Source organism: Polistes dominula, unplaced genomic scaffold, assembly GCF_049000335.1.
Source record: "Polistes dominula isolate Pdom_NZ unplaced genomic scaffold, Pdom_raw_medaka contig_19, whole genome shotgun sequence".
Classification (NCBI taxonomy): Eukaryota; Metazoa; Arthropoda; class Insecta; order Hymenoptera; family Vespidae; genus Polistes; species Polistes dominula.
The window spans coordinates 3,538,412-3,556,233 of record NW_028301058.1 but is presented as its reverse complement, the minus strand read 5'-3'; the positions used below and the strand labels follow the sequence as shown (position 1 = coordinate 3,556,233).

At 30.2% G+C, this 17,822-nt stretch overlaps 1 protein-coding gene and 1 long non-coding RNA gene across 2 annotated transcripts in view; one reads left to right on the top strand and one right to left on the bottom strand.

Moving 5' to 3' along the window:
- The window catches only part of LOC149031497 (uncharacterized), a 205,353-nt gene that overhangs the window by 151,794 nt on the left and 35,737 nt on the right, over positions 1-17,822 (bottom strand). The gene's annotated exons all lie outside the window — the stretch shown is intronic.
- On the top strand, positions 345-6,468 carry LOC149031499 (uncharacterized). The gene is made up of 2 exons (XM_089175741.1): positions 345-2,450; positions 2,929-6,468. The coding sequence occupies exons 1-2, from the start codon at positions 2,184-2,186 to the stop codon at positions 3,142-3,144; spliced, it is 483 nt and encodes a 160-aa protein (XP_089031867.1). The 5' UTR covers positions 345-2,183; the 3' UTR covers positions 3,145-6,468.

Genomic DNA, 17,822 nt, shown 5'->3' with positions numbered 1-17,822 from the left:
CATTGTCCCTTTTGTTTTTTTTTTGGGCTTTTTAATTTTTTTTTTCATGGAACGAGATCTGGAAATGTTATATAGAATGTTGAGAATTTTTTTGATGTCTTGAAATTTTTGTAAAATTTGAGGAAAAATAGAAAATAAAGACAAATAATAATAATAATAATAATAATAATAATAATAATAATAATAATAATAATAATAAAATAGAAAAAAAGTGCAGCAAAAATTTGGGACACCCAGAAAACAGAATCAAAGAACGAAATAATAAAAACTAAAAAAAAAAGAAAGAGAGAAAAATGAAAAAGAAAGAAAAATAAAGAATTGACATAATGAAGTATCGCGTGCCAAATTTGTGAAAGTGCAACCGTGTTGGCTTCTAAATTCGGCGATTATCGTTTAGGCGAGCTTTCGTGGTTGTTGTGTAATTGTATATATATTATAATGTTGCCGATTCGATTCCTGGATCAAACGTACAACTTATCAAATTGCGTGTATATTTCGTAAAAGAAAAAAAAATATCCTTGTTCGTTTTACAATGTATCTCTGCCCCATTGTAAAGATACGATTTATTATATAATGTCTGTTGTGATTACGAAAAAAAAATCGTCTACTAATTTTTTTCTTTTTTTTTGTGAATTTTTGTTATATATATATATAATATACTTAAGTAAATAATTTTATGCATATATTACATATACGCGTATGAGTATGTGTAATAATGTGTATAAGAAAAACATATTTTAACAAACGTTTTTTTTTTTGAAATCATCATAAATTATTATTATTATTAAAGATTACCAATGAAAATTAAATTGAAAAACATATTATTGCATTAGGATTGAAGAAACAAACGCATAAATGTTTTTGGACGTTTGCTCTTTTTTTTTAGTTTTCCTTTTTTTTCCCTAATCGTCGTAAAAATTCTGCTGATGTGTAACCTAAAAAAAAAAAAAAATATAGATAGAGAGAGATAAATAGAGGAAACAGAACAAAAAAACGTTTTAAATGAACGTTATTGGATTAGTCAAAATTATTAGGTAAAAGAAAATAAAAAATAAAAAAAAAAGCAAAGAGGAAATAAACTGTATACGAGTAATGATCGAGAAGATTAAAATCAGGCTGTTTTCTAGTGAAAGTTGAATTTTAATTTTGAGAAGAAAAATGGCATTGACATTGGCTGAAGCTTTTGCAATGAATCCACCATCGGTTGCATCTCGTTGCAGTAAAAAATTATCTTACGAGGATCCAGCTTGTCAACCGTGTTCAACAAGATTATTAAAATGTTCACCTTGTTCATCAAATAACGAAGGATCATGCGTTCAATTTCAATTAACTTTTACTTGTAACAGGTAAATGAATTCGATAAAAAATAGACTATTTAAAAAAACATATATATATTTATCTTATTGATTCTTTTTCAATTTATGCAAAAATATTTTTAACTATATATATATAATCGATGATAAGATATTTTGTTTATACACAGATCGACTTATGCACCCTGTTATCGTCCAGTTACACCAAATTGTTATCCTTGTCCAATACCAATTCGTAAAAAAACTTGCTGTTGTTTAAAATGGCACGACTGTTGCGGTAATCCTGTATTTAAAGACTGCTCCTAAAAAATGGGAATATTATTTTTTGTTTAATAATTTACATTTATATAAAAATAAATAAAAAATAAAAATAATAAATATTTACAAATTCGTGCAGAATATAAAAGAAGAAGCAAAAAACGAATCCGAATATACAGATACGTGTAATCTGAAGTACGCAATTTAATATCAAAATAATCGAAATGCATCGAAAAAAATATACATACAATCAAACGAGTATAGGAAACTTCAGTTTATTAAAAAATAAAAAAAAAATATAAAAAGAAAAGAAAATTAAAAAAAGAAAAATTAATATTTTTATATTTTTCTTTTAAATATTTATTTTGAAAAGTTTTATATTACTTTGGAAAATGTAGAGCCGGTAATTAATACCAGTCGAGATTTCTCCTTCATCGGTTTTTCTTTCGTCGTTTCATAAAAGCTTGATCGTAAATCTGGAAAAGGAAGGAAAGAAAGAAAGAAAGGAAGGAAGGAAGGAAGGAAGGAAGGAAGGAAGGAAGGAAAAAAGTTTTAGCTCGGATTTTCAGCAAGCTCTTCTCGTCTAAGGGATAGTATTGTATAAGAAGAAAAATGTCTTGTCAGAGTAGTAACTGTAGAGGAGCACGGCGTAGGAGCACTTTACCACCCCCATGCTGTCATATAAAACCAGCACCGTTTTGCTGTCCAAAGGATGGCTGTCCACCGATGCAGCAGTGTCCACCTAAGCGATGCTCTACTCCAACTATTTGTCCACCATTAGTACGTCTATCACTTTTTGTCGGATCTTTGAAAAATGCAATTTGCACCAGGGATTTTTCTTCTAAAACACAGCTATATTTTCACGAACATCGGCTCCTACTTTTTCTTTCTATATATATATATATATAATATATTATTAATATATATAAATATACAATTACATAAATACAGTTTTTAATATATAATATTAATATAAATAATATTATATATTATATTTATTAATATTATATATATATAGTTAAGTTAGTAATAAAGTTAATAATATATTTATATATATTTATAATATATTTTATAAATTTTTAAAAGATTCGTTTAAAGTTTATCGAATCGAATTTAAAATAGGAATAATTTATACATATATTTATTATATATTTCATAAATTTTTAAATGGTTCGTTCAAAGTTTATCGAATCGAATTTATAATCAAAATAATATATAATATATAAAATTAGGGAAGAGAAATTTATTTTTTATTTTTGTTCAAGAAAGTATATTCACACTAATAATGAAATTTTATTAATTGATTTTTTTTTCAAATTTTTAATCAAGTTAAAAAAAAAAAATACATTGTATATAGATCTGCAGAGAGCGGCCCTGTCCTCCACCCCCTCCACCAACGATATGCATAGCAGGACCTTGTCCGATACGTCCTTGTCGAATAAAATACGAATGTCCACCGGTGAAAATAATACCTCCACCATCTTGCGTTAGATTTTGCATTAGTTGCACGTGCGATGGATCAACTTATGCTCCATGCTACTATTCAAACTTACCAAATTGTACTAGCTTGTAGATTGTTATTAAGAATTGTAACTTTGATGACGTGTGCATTTATAGTTAATCGTTAAAGATCCTTATGGAAATTATATTCACCATATAGAAGTTTCATTTTGACGTAATGTTCTTTGTGTAATTCGATTAATCATGTTGAAAGATTAAATACGTAACTTTTGAAATGAATTAAATCGTCAAATTCGTCCTTTAGGAAATCACACACACACCAACGAATACACCTATATTACAACACAACTAAATTATAGAATATAATTGCGGAGTAGTTTAAACGAGAATATACGTGTGTAAATGTATAAATGTACATGTGCATGTGTGTGTGTTTAAATAGAAAGGAATGTTAGGTAAAACCGAGACCGTGTCCGCGGAATGTTACGTTTGGTCTTATAATTAGTTAATTAAGAGAGAGAGAGAGAGAAGTAAAACAACATTTCGTGTAGCATAGTGACTCAATGAAAAGGAAATTAGTGATAAAGACAAAGCACTTCTTGGCCAGTTAGAAAATAATGGAATAAGAAGGTAACACACACACATATATACACAAACATCGCGGATAAACTGGCTGCTATCTGAAACCCAAACTACAAACTTTGACTACCTGCTGCTTACTATAATATACTAATGTCTCAATTTGGTCTTACGTTTAGGAGTTGTTCTTGTTGTTGTCTCTCGTTGATTTATTATCTAACATAGTTACAACCCCTTACTTAATCTTCTCTACAAATAGACGAACAAACGCAAACAATGGTTTACTTACTCGATTTCGAAAGCTTCCTTATTCAAATATATTTGCATCCGTGCATTATATATGTTTAGAATGCGAGCAACTTGTTTCGAGGGATATAAAACGATGTCTTATGGTATCTTGTATTATCTACAATTAAATCTAATCGTATTTTTATTTTTTATTTATTTTTTATTCAAATAAATGTACAATTTATTTTGTCAAGTGCATCCATTAGATATAAAACTTTCAATTACATTTAATGTATCTTTAATTATTAATTTAAAAAGAAAAGATTAATTAAAATTAAATTATAAATGTACAAAGTATTATTAAAACGATAATGATATAAAAGTAAAAAATAATTCAAGTTAACAGGATAAAACGAAATGTTCGAGGTAAAATGATTTGATTATAGTAAACCCCTGTTCAAGGATAAAAGATCAATGTTAATAATTTAAAGTTATCGATTTTTTTTTCTTTTTTTTTGTAATTTCATATTCCTGTATATGTTGTGGGGGTGTGTGTATGTGTTACTTTTTTTTTTCGTCAAAAGGTATTACTAGGATGACTACGTTTCGTTGATAGAAACTATGGGGGTAGGTATATGGTTTGTAGGGGTGGTATGGAACGACTAAACGTCGATCACGGCCAATTTATTTGGCGATGTATGCACGACCGTTAAGCCGATTAATGCAATCACGCTCGGATATATAGAGATCGATCGTGAACATCGGTCGCCCGTATAATACCTGCATTATCTGTCATTAAGCGAACGCAGAACCTTTCCGATCCTCTCCGGTATCACTGCGTTTTTTCCTCTAATTTTCTTTTTTTTCCCTTTTTTTTCTTTTGGTTCTATTTCCTACTTTTTTCTTTTTTACATTATACAGGTAGCTTCATTTAAAAAGACAATTTAAATAATGTAAAATAAACTTAGTCGAATGCAGTTTTAGTTAACAATTAGATGATACAGGAATGATATAAAAATTTGCAAAATTTTTGTCCATTCTCAAATGTACGTTTTTATTTTTTTTTTTCATTTTTCATTTTTACGAGTACAAAGTTGACGTATCTACCCCTTTAACTTGGCATAATAATTAAATTAGATGAAATTACTTCCTTTTGAAGCAACTTGGAATATCTGTTTAATATTTTGTATCATTAATGTTAGAACGCGCGGTAAAATACTTTTCTGATATAATGTTGGAATATTTTATATATTAAATTAATTTAATTTACGACATTCACTGTGATATTTAATTATAAGATATATCATTTTTTTAATCTTACAAAAATGAAAAGGACAAGGAAAGTACAAATCTTCTTTATATATAAAAATTCAATGTCACATTGTTGCTTTCCTATGAACTTCGAAGCTACTGAACCGATCTTGATGAAATTTTTGTTATTCTGTCTGATTTTTTTCAACTTACTATATAGGATGGTTTTTATTATTTTGATTTTTATCTTGTTATTTAGAGGTTATCTAGGTCTTTATGTACTAAGTTTTTAATAGATGGCACTATATTATAATTCAATTATTTTAATTTACATATGACATAACCTTTTTTTTCTATTTTTTCGTGTATTATTATTTTATGTATTCCATATTAATTGTGGTATTGTTCTGTGTGTTGTTATTACATATTATATATTATATATATTAAAAATTTTATGTTGTTCTATGCCTAATTTGAAGTTTCAGAAAAATATAATTTTAAACACTTTAACTTCATTAAATAGTTTAGAATTATATTTAATAAACGTTTTATAACAAAGCTATAGCAACTCGTGGTCAGAGCATCCTACATATATATATATAAAACCGTATACAGAACGGATTAATTTTTCTTTCTTTAATAATGTCAATTAGATAGAAGTAAATGAGGTATATTTCGTAACGAATGAAAATATTTTTCAACTAGACCATTTATGGTTTAAGAAGAATATACGTTTGGGGTTGGAGGTTGATTGCAAAGAAAATTTTTGTTTAGTACACCAGGTATATTTGCGTGTACCCATACCTTTATCTTTTTCTCTCTTTCTCTTTCTCTTTCTCTTTTTGGTTCTGTCTCAGTCAACTTTTTCATCCGTCCTGACCAACACTCTATTGTAGCTACATATTTTACACCTATCCGGGCGTGGTTCCCGGAATCCGCTTTAAAAAGTTCTCTCGTCAATGTTTAATCCATCGGAGGACCGTTGCCGGTATATTACGACCACGAACGAATGGGGGAGAGTGCTTTTATGCGGTTCAGCTGCAGTTGCAGTTGCAGTTGCAGTAGCAGTAGCAGCAGCAGTAACACACCGACAACCAACCAACCAACCAACCAACCAACCAACGACGACAAATGGCTCGCGCGTTCGCGTACCTTTGCGGACGGAATTGAAATCGAAAATAAATTGAAAGAATTCATTTTTTTTTGTGTCCACAGATGAAACGTCATTATTCAGCCTGTAGAATATAGTCGAACTTCGTATTTTTACAATCATCGAAAAAGGTGCAGTACTACTATTACTACTACTACTACTACAGTTGGATGAATTTCTTTTATCTTTTAAGCACGCACATTCGTCGGAGAAATCCCTTTTGTACCGTTTTATCTTCTATATCCACCCACTGACCATTTTTTATTACTAATTTCATTTCATTTCTTTTCTTTTTCTTTTCTTTTCTTTGTTTACCATTCAATAATATAGTTCTCTTTTTATTTTTTAATCAAATATGATTCATCTAATATATTTTTTAATCTTTTTTTTATTATATTTATAAATGAACAAATTCAATGTTATTTTATTTTTTTATTTTATTAATAATTTATCATTGTTTAGAAATATTTTTTAATACACGAATTATTGTTTCTTTTTCACGATTGAATTTTAAATGAACTGAAAAGGAATTCTAAAATTTAAGAAGAAGAAATTTCGATTATCAGATTAATATTGGTAATAAATAATTCTGTCGCGTTTTATTATTTTTTCTTTTTTTTCGAAAAAGGAGTAATATTATTTCTCGTGGATAAATGGGAAACGATGGTCGTAGCATACGTTGCAAATCAAAGTCGATATAAATTGGTCGTTGTCGCTCGGTTCACCTGCTGTGCTCGTTACCATCCGACCTATGACATTTCCAAAGAGTGAAAATGTTTAATTCGTGAGAGGAGGAGGAACAGGAAGTGGGAAAAAAGGGAGAATGGGTGAGAGATTTCGTCGATCGATTAGTTATCTCGTTGTTTAAAATGATTTTTAATATAATATCGAATAATGTCAACCGATTATACGATTTTACCGATCGATCATTATTTGATAATTACGAACATAACGAGTGTAATAAATAAAGATGAATGATGTGTAATCTTTTTAATTAATAAAAAAAAAAAGAGAAAAAAAACAAGCATGTTACATAGGTGTACATATATTACCTCAGTTTTGTAATATTATCGAACAAAACGTTTACATTATAATTAATGCGTTTAATCAATTACTATCGTTCATTGTAAAATCGAAAAAAAGAAATCATCATAAGAGACAAATTTCATACATAATTTCGAGTTCTTTTTGAATTTTCGAAGATAAAAACAAGACAGAAACGATGAAAAAACTTTTTAACATATCTTCAAGTTAATCCCTTTCAAATAAAAATCACTTAAATATATCGATATAAATAAATCGATATAAAAAGAAAACGACAATATTATCAAGTAAGTTGTGTTGTTGTTTTTATTTATTTATGTTTTGGTTTTTCGTTTCCTATCCTACCCCTCTCCCCCCGAATAGAAATCGATTTGTTCGGACGGTGTGTTTTCAATATTTTACCCAGTATAGTATATACACCTATCTACGATAGGTTTGAAATATCGAAATAAAGTGAGTTTACGAGCATCACAGGTTAAAACGATAGGTCCATCGAGACCTCTATCCTGCTACTCTCGTAACTGACAAGAATCAAATGCTAACATTTTGCTTGTTATTTTTTATCATTTTTTTCTTTTTTTCAAGTTATGTTTCATTCATTCGTTCATTCGTTTTCTCGTGATATCGTAAGTTGCGTAAGTACTTATACACACGCATACATACACAAATATATACACATGCCCACAAATGCACGCGTTAGGGTTTTTAGAGAGTGCACTTTATAAAACGTTTTTTTGTTTTTTCCGTAAATCAATGGAAATCTTTGGTACGTTAGAAGCTTATCTTCGCAAATGTACGACATGCACACACCTACAAAGTTAAAGGAAAACGGAAAAGGAAAAAAGGGGGAGGATAGTGTGTATAACAGAAGGGGAAGGGAGGTGTTAGACAGGGAAAAGTAAAGAAAGTGGGAATCGTATAGAGAAAATGGAAAGAAGATTTCGATGCCACTAGAGTTTTTTTTTCCTTCGTCTACGTCGATTTCCGGAACATTCAGCACCTCCCACGTGGATTAGAAATGTCTTTTGCTGAGAAACCTAACTCGATGTCGAACGTTTCCTTCTTCATCCCTTTTTGGTTAGATCGACAGGTAGGTTAGTTTCTATCTAAGTTTTATAGTCAATTTTATTATTATTATTATTATTATTATTTTATTATTATTATTTTTTTTTATTATCTTTTATGCTTTTTTTCCAGCGACATAATTCGAAAGAAAGGAAATAGATAGTTTCGATACATGTGTGCAAAGTGAGGCATTCCAGGGTTAAAAAATTGAAACACGAGCCGTTAGACGAGTGGTGGTAAGCTTACTCGGTCTCGTCGTAAGCGTCTTGTTTCTTCTGGCGAGTGTCTTAATTAAGCCCTGTAAATGCCTCAGTTAGGACATATTTATCGAACAATATTTTTTGTAACGACTGCTTTCAAAGTTCAATAGAGAGAAATTATTCATTTACAAAGAAATGTTGTAATTACCTTAACTATATTAGTTATCAAAAAATTTTAATCAATCCATAATAGGGTTATATTTTAAATAACGTTGTCATGTGTAACATATTTAGCAGCAGATACTAGGTCTGAAGGCGTACAAGGTCTCGTTAATTCATTCATTGTTCACGTAGATTTTTAACAACTTTTTTTTTAATGTTAATTAAAGTTATAGATAATTTTCATTCCCGCATGGTCAATCGGTTAGAAAGTACTACTTTCCCGCACGCTACTATAGTAACAACCATAGTTACTACATTGTTACCACTATCACAAGAATATGCGACTTTACGGTTGCTAAACAAGGCTAAAAAATTGAACTTTGAAAGCAGGAGTTACAAAAAATATTGTTCTTTAATTTTTTCTTATTTGTTTTTTCTTTTTTTTTGTATCGTATTTTGTTCATCACGATTGTTGAGTATTTTATCATGGGGTTTTTTTTTGGGGAGATAGACAGACAACTGGGACTGATGTTAAAACAAATTATTAATGATAATGTTTAGTATCAAATGCATTTGTAGACGATAAGCCTTATATTTAGTTATTTTTCTTTATATTTAATTTCTGTTTGAATACCTACGCTTTCGATCTTAGTTAAACAAAACCTTACGATGAACATATGAAATAAAATATCATAGTATATGATAGGCAGTAGGTATAAAGGTATCGTTTACTTAAGAGAAAACGTAGCGATAACATTCAAGACAAGGCAATGCCGACGATCAAAGACTGCCGCTTCCGAAAAGGGTCCGATCTTGTCCGTTTTCAGCCCCACCTCCAATGATATTGGAAGCCAATAAGATTCATATATTTCTTTCCCTCTCCAAAGGGGTGTAGCTTATTTTGGATATAAATATGTGAAATAAACTAAGAAAGTGTTTATTATTGAATCTGTTATTCAGCATACATTCATACAGTCTATACCAAGCATTCCAACAATTGTAACATAGTCACTAAGACATAAATAATAAATTCATTATTGACTAATAAACTGCCTTTAGTATTACTACAAAACAGCTCACACCATATTAATTTACTGTCGTGAGATTTCCGTACAGAACAAGCGTATAATTTAAACTTGAGGGGGTATTCTGGTCTAGAAATTGGAAGAAATCGATTATTGTTTATATTTTCAAAGCTTATCCTTTTAAGAATATGTCCTTAAGAGGATTTTGTAAAATTCAAATTATTTTCGGAGATATAGCTGTTTTAGTGACGCGAAATCTATATCCTACTCTTATTACGCGAAAATTTGAACGCGTTTTTCTCGAAACTGGTTTTTTCAAGGTTGTCATGATATCTCAAGTTCTACTAAACCGATTTTCTTGAAATTTGGTGAGAGTCTTCTCTATGCATTTTTCTATCGTACTAACTAAACTTTTACAACAATTTTTGATTTCTACTATTTTTAACCCTTTCGCTACGGGACGGATCTCCGCCGAGGTACTCCCGCTGTACGGCGCGCTACACCGAAACAGTGCACGGTGCACGCAACGTTCGAGCCGGTGTCGTAAGACTTATGATCGAGGCATTTGGTTTATTATTGAAGCCCGTAAAAAACAAATGATGCAAAACGAAAGATTCATGCGGCATGTTTAGAGTGAGATACTCTGTGCATAACAACTGCAGGCGCTTATCATATATACAATTACGCGACATTTTTAGCGGGAGCGACTATAGTCGCCCGTAGTACCTGAGCGGCATCACATGGAAAGCGACTATAGTCGCCCGTAGTACCTGAGTAGCATCACATGGAGAGAGACTATAGTCGCTCGTAGTAGCGAAAGGGTTAAATAATTCGGAAAAGTAAAAAAACTGGTAACAATAATGTATCTTTTTTTTCAAGCAGCTGTAGTTTAGCTAAAAAAAACTTTTTTCAATTCTTTTAGTTCGAACGATAACGGCATTATTCTAAATTAATAATCCGTTTTAATTTTTTATTTTCGATTACCAAGAGAGTTGCAATCTTAACATTTGTCGCGCGCCGTTTTTTTGAGACTTCATCAGTCTATATCTTTTTCAATTTTGAATTTTTTCACTATTTTTTTTTCCATGTATTCTCGAAAAATTAATGAATATCTTGTAACATTATAGATAGTGAAAATATTATTCGTCTTTTTGTTATTGCACTTGAAAAAGTACCTAAAATTTATGCCCCTAGACCAGAATACCCACTTAAAAATCGTACGCTAGTTTGAAAAAGATTCGCGTTAGCATATCATACATTGCGCTCGAACAAATAAGTTTTTTAAATTTAAAAACTTGCTTTCTAGATAGATAATAGAAAACTTGTCATTATTGTGCTGAATTTTTTAAGCATTATATTACAGGTATTTATGAAAGTAGGAGTGAAAAAAAAAATTTAACATTCTGGTTAAGGTGATAAATTAAAAAACAATGATTTTGTATAAAATTATATTTAAAATATTAATCTTTACAAATTTAAAGTTATGTAAATTCATGTCAACGGTCGCAAATGTTTGAAGAGTCTATAATTGTTTAAGAAAGAGGAAAAAAAAATAATACAGCCAAAGTAGACGGAATACAGTTCAAAATCATGTTCACCAAAGACAAAATTAGAGATAATGACGTTACATCGTATATAGATAGTTACGTATGTACGTATGTATCAAAATAATATAGCTATGTAACATATGTAAATAAGAAGTTTATCTATTGTTTTTGATTAAGTTAGACGTGGGCAGATTTAGAGATAAACAGGAAATACATGATCAAAATAATTCCAATTTGGTTGGAAAATAATTAAAAAATTAAAAGTATATATAAATAAACTTCCACTTCTACATTTGGTAATTTATTACGTTTTATGTAATTTAAGTATAGGTAGGTAGTTATATTACGGTACATTTATAATTTTTAACCTGTAGATATATGACATTTTTTAAAAAGAATATATAAAAATTTTCATCACGCTGACAAGAAGTCAATAATAATGATAGTAATTATATTATTGAATAAAGTTTATACAAGGTACAAAAAATGAATTATTTTATTTTATTTTAAAAACGGACAAAATTTTACGGTAGACATTATATAGATTAAAAATAAAATAATGTAAAACATATAATATAAGATTGTGTCGCGCGATGTAAGGAAATATAAAATTCCTATTATCCTACCTATTATCCTTTCCTATACAATCTATCAGTTGAATACAATCCTAACAATAAATCAGATTTTACTAAAGTTTTCGTTCCTACGATAAAACATACATACACACACAAACACACACACGCTTTAAAATTGCACTCAATAATACAATATAAAAATACAATAATAGTACAATATTTAGTGACACATCTCTAATTTTCTGTACAAAAAATTAATTTAAAAAATAAAATAAAAGTTTACTCTAAGGAGATAAGAAAAGTTTCAAACGATTCATTTCTTCCCTCTAGTCGCATCATTTCAAAAGTGTCTATGGCTTCGGCAAAACGTTCCATTTCTTCCAAAGTTACCAAAGGTTTTACTCTCCGCATTACAGATTGCACCTCTTCGTTTTTCAATCCATTTACAAATCGTTGTTTTATTAACTCATCTCTAGATTCTCGATAATCACAATTTATGCTAAGAATTTCTAGCGATCGGAAAAAATTGGTTGCCCCCTCCATCTCATTTTGGCTTCGATTTTCAAACGTTCTTCTGTATAATACATGTCTTTCATCATATTTAAACGTATCCTGCAATAATCCTGCAAGACGTTCATAACTTAATTCATTCAGATCACTGAAACCTGTTGTTTCTTTAATTTTGGTTAAAACATGAGTTTCAACTAATTTTAACAAAAACGGCACTTTCATATAATGTGGAACTTGAATTTTATGCATCGTCTCATTAAAATTGTTCTCCCAAGCAATGAACTCTTTGAAGCTTGGGTCAAACTTCATAATCAAATTTCTACTAAGATCAACATATTCTTCTACTTCATTTTCTGTCAATTTTATTTTCATCTTGGTATGGAATATTTCCAAAACAAATTCAACTTTATAAATTTAATATTTTGTTTCACTCTCTCTCTCTCTCTCACTAACGAGCACTAATCTTCGTATTAGAAGAACAATTTAATGTATCACTTAAATAACTTATTTCTCCAAAAATACGTGCGTTAGTTTGGATGACCAAAGCAAAAATGATTGAAGAACACTTCGGAAAGTAAGTTTTTATAGGATTTTAGGTTTAGGAGAGGGGAGAACAACAATTAAATGAATTCTGAATTTGAGGTGTTTTATTGGACAGCTTTAAAATAGTGGGAGAAAGCTACAAAGAAAAATTTCTAATCCTTAACCTTGACGACACATGCTTTTGCTTCTTTTTTCACTACCATAGAAAATTGAGAAAAAAGAAAATGTTCTTTTGAAAAGAGAAAAGATATAAACGTTATTCTTCCTTTTGTCGTTAAGGACGGTCCGAGAAATTCTCTATTTAATGAATACGAAAAATTTTCACAATAATAATAAAAAAAAAAACGAAACAAAAAAGAAATATTTTTTGTTTTGAATGTAATGAAATTTTTCCGTATCTTCCCTGCTGAGAATTTAGAAATTAAATGGAAAAGCAATAAAATTGTCATTAGGAATGGATGGAAATAAAAGGTGGAAAGAAAAAAAGAGCTCAAGGACAAATACAAAAAAAAAAGGGAAAGCAGATAAGATACGAGGATTTTGTCCGTTAGAATTCTATTGTATTGTTCGGAGATAAATTTCGGAGATAAACTCTGACAGAGATCAAAAACACATTAAGGGAATTCGTCTTTAAAAACAGGTACATAACACGTGATATTGGGAAATTTCTGACCACTTGAAAATTTTCCACTTCCCAACAAAATTGCGTCAGCTACTGTAATAGTTACATTTTTACATGATATTTTCATACTGTAGCAATTATTTTAAATAATATATATATAATCATGAAGATTTTGCAACAAGAAAATTTGCCGATCAACAAAATGATGAAAAATTTATTTTGAAAGTGGCCTAACTTCATTGTTCCAATTCATCTTCCGGTTGTTCGTATTTACTCGTAACGATAGAGATTTTGACGTGGTAGAAATGTCATTAAAAAACAATTAGTTATCGTTCGTCCCCCAAAGATTCTTACAATATTATCAAAAAGTATCGGAAAGGGTAATAACTTTACTGTAAATAAAATGAAACAAGAAGATTTTCGTATGAACAAAAATATTAGAATATGCAATTTTTAAAAGTGTACAGCATTCTAACAAAGAATCGGTAAACTGTTTAAAAATATGTTTGAACGCGTTTTGTCAGGAATGAACCGTATCAAATTTTTTATAAGACATCGATGAATGAGAATGAAAATTTGAAAATCCTGAATTTATTACCATGTCTGATTAAACCAAAAAATTTCGACAATATTATATTGTAACCACTGAATAAAAATATCAGACAAATTACAACAGCAAAATTCAAGGACATAATGGACTTACTACGATATATACCACCGGAATATCATGATTTCTTCAAACCCCTTTCACACATGCAAAATGTAAATGAGCGAAAAATTGTTTTGTAATTGATTTAGTTAAAAAATCTTTCGAATTGCATAAATTATGTTTCTGAAGTGTTTTAAAGATATTTAAAATAAATTGAGTATTGTTTTTTTCAAGTTGAAGCATCTTAAATTATTTTGAATGAACTTGGTCTCCTTCAAATTTTATAATTAATCTGGTTGTTAATTTTAAAAGAGGCTTAACTCCATTCTTGATAAAAAAACGCATATTATTCACTATTGCCACTATTTTAATAGGAAAATTTAACACCCTTATATACTTAAGCAGTATGACTCGTTAGTATTCTATACGTATATTTTTAATTGCAATGAAACATACCCTTCAATATCTCGATTCGAACATAAATGGAGTTAGGCCACTTTCTAAATAAACGGCTCATGTACACATAAGTATTATTATAAGGGTTTTTATGAGTAAGTAATATTTAATTAGGGTTTAACATTATAATGATTGTTCGATGTAATATAAATAATTATATATAATTATACTGGCAAATAGTAATTACTTAATCTTAACTTAATAATATAAATAAATATTTTCTAGGGGTTGTTATGAAGAAGTAATATTTAATTAAGGTTTTACATTTTAATAATTGTTGGCTGTATATAAATAATTTTAAATAATTATACTGGCAAATAATAATAACTTAATCTTAACGTATATCATATGATATTTAGTTGAGTAGTATTTTATCATGGGTTTTTGAGGTAGAATAGGAAATACGAATGAAGTACGAGATGTGTTTTCCTAATTAAAGGAGATAGTAGAAACGGTGCTTGCTCTCTTGATTCCAAAACCAAGACCAAAACGAACCATGAGAGAAAGAGAGAAAGAGAAAGAGAGAAAGGGAGAGAGAGAGAGAGAGAGAGAGAGAGAGAGAGAGAGAGAGAGGGATACTGGTGTGCAATAATTTCTGTGAAACGAACGATGTTCTAGGTCTCCTGTAACGTTAACGCGTAGTCGGTAACAACTCCTGGGGTGTGATGTACGACGTTGTGAGAAGTCAGCTTTTCTAGTTCCAAGTCAGTTTGGAATATGTTATGACGACGATAACTCGAACTAAGGAACGAAGGAACGAATGAACCAACGAACGAAGAAGCCACGGGCCCCAGCTTTCATATATAATACCTATTCTCGTACCTGAGAAATGTGACGTAAAAATGATCGTCCTCATCAATTTAATCAACGTTTGTAATACGCGCGTTTAAGTGTAAGAAATAGTTAGTTATATGCATTACGTGACTTGTGTTTTATACGAGCAAGTATTAAACCATTAGAAAGAGAAAGGGAGAAAGAGAGAGAGAGAGAGAGAGAGAGAAGAGGGGTGAGAATGATTTTATATTTGATACGTCGTTCGCATTATGTATTCAGTGAGATTGTATTCGTATTTTTTTGTTTTAAAAATATCGTCATATTTTATTTTATAATTTAAATAGAATCTTGTCTCATTTAGTATCATTATCGAAATATAATATTTGTATTAATGTTGAGAATTAAAAGAAAAAGAATATTCGAATATAAAGTAGCTTCAAAGGTTCTCATAAATCAAACGTTGGATTTATTTCATGTTAAACGAGGATCCTAAGTAAAAAAAAAAGTAAAAAAATAAAATAAATAATAAAAAGAAATATTCGTACTCGTCGAAGTATCGATATATTAAAAACGAAAAACAAAAATAAAAAAAATTTTTTAAATATCATTGGTATTAATGATAAATAAGAGGTAAACTCGTAGAAAACAAGATTCGCGAAAGGGTCCTAAGAGGAGGGGATAGGGAAACGATTCGTGAATTGATCCGCGTCAAAGGGAATCGCGATCGTTTAATCGAGCGTAGTAGTTCGATCAGTTTCCCGTTCAGTAATTTACTTGGTATTACGTTCTCTCTCTCTCTCTTTTAGTTACTTGCAAATTTAATTAATCCTTTCGTATCAAAGTACTACCGTATCGAAAGGACTTACTAGAACGACACAACGAAAACGAATACGAGAAAGGACGGGGATAGAATGGTGGTGGGTTTTCTATGTAACGAATGGAACGGAACGGAATGGAACTGAACGGAACAAATGGAACGAATGGAACAGAGAAAGTAACTGAACGGTTTCGTCTGGTTGCTGGAGTTTGCTAACCCTTTGAACTCAACGCACTAGGTTCTTCACTGAAGTGAAGTAGCACACGGACGAATGTTCAACTTTAAGTGGACTCAGGTTTCAAGGAGGGTGAAAGAAGAAGACCACCGTCTCCTACCACCCTCCCTTTCGTTCAACCAACCCCTTCTTCTTACTCATCTATACATTGCATTCCTTCTTCTTTTTCTTTTTTTTCTTCTTCTTTTACTCGCTTTCTCGCTCCCATATTTTTCCGTTTTCTTTCTTTTCTTTCTTTTTTTTTACTTTTCTTACTTTTACCGGTGCAAAGGTAAGTGGGAGAGGGGGAAAGGGGGTGGCGGTAGGTAAAAAGAAGGGCTTGGTAAGGGAAGAAAGAAACGTGCAGTCGAGTTTCTCAAGAAATTACTCGGTCCCATCGTTGCGGCCCCGTCACCTTCTTCTTCTCCTTCTTCTTCTACTTCTTTTTCTTCTTTTACTTTTTTTCTTTCTTCTTTGCCACTCGACGATTCTTCTGTTGTGCTTTCTTTCCACTCTTTTTTTACTTTTTTTTTCTTTTATTTTTTTTTCATCTTCTTATTCTCCTCTCTTTCTCTCTCTCTCTTTTTACTATTTCACCTCCATCTCTTTCATTCATCTTTTCTACCCTTAGCGTTCTTACTTTTCGCTTTCGCGAACGAAACTGTTACGGTTTGGAACACGGAAGAAAAGTTTTCTTAATACCGTGAGAGAGTAAGCATGAACTAACACAAACGAAGCTTTTTCTTTCTCTTTCTTTTTTTCTTTCTTTTTGAGTAGGCCACCGTCCTGGTATTATCGATATTACTCGTATGAAAGTTGCTAGACGAGAGGATAAGTTTGAGAAAATATCTCGAAAGGTATACTTACATATGTGTTTTTACTCCTCTTATTCTTTGAAAGAGAGAGAGAGAGAGAGAGAGAGAGAGAGAGAGAGAGAGAGAGAGAGAGAGAGAAAGAGAAAAGGAGAAACAGAAAAAGAGAAAAAAAATAAAAAGAGGATCTTTCCTATCTTAATAATTTTTTAAAAGAAGAAGTGTTTTTTATGAACTTTATCGTGACTAGAAAGGAAAAAAGAATAAAAGAAAAACCTAATCGTAAAAAATAAAATTCCAAATCATTTACCGTAGTATCGTTTAATTTGTTATAATATGTTTGATTTGTTAGTATATAATGTTGATTTGTTACTTCCATTTGAAATAACGAAATAACTAAAATAACATTGACAGTCGCAATTTTGTTGATTTAAGGGTTCATTCTGGTTTAAACGCCGAAAAAAAAGGCTATTTTCACGATTTTTTTTAGGCTTTGTAGGATACATATACATATGAAAGTTGTTGGGTATGATAAATACAATCTAGAAGTACAAGAAAAAAAATTTT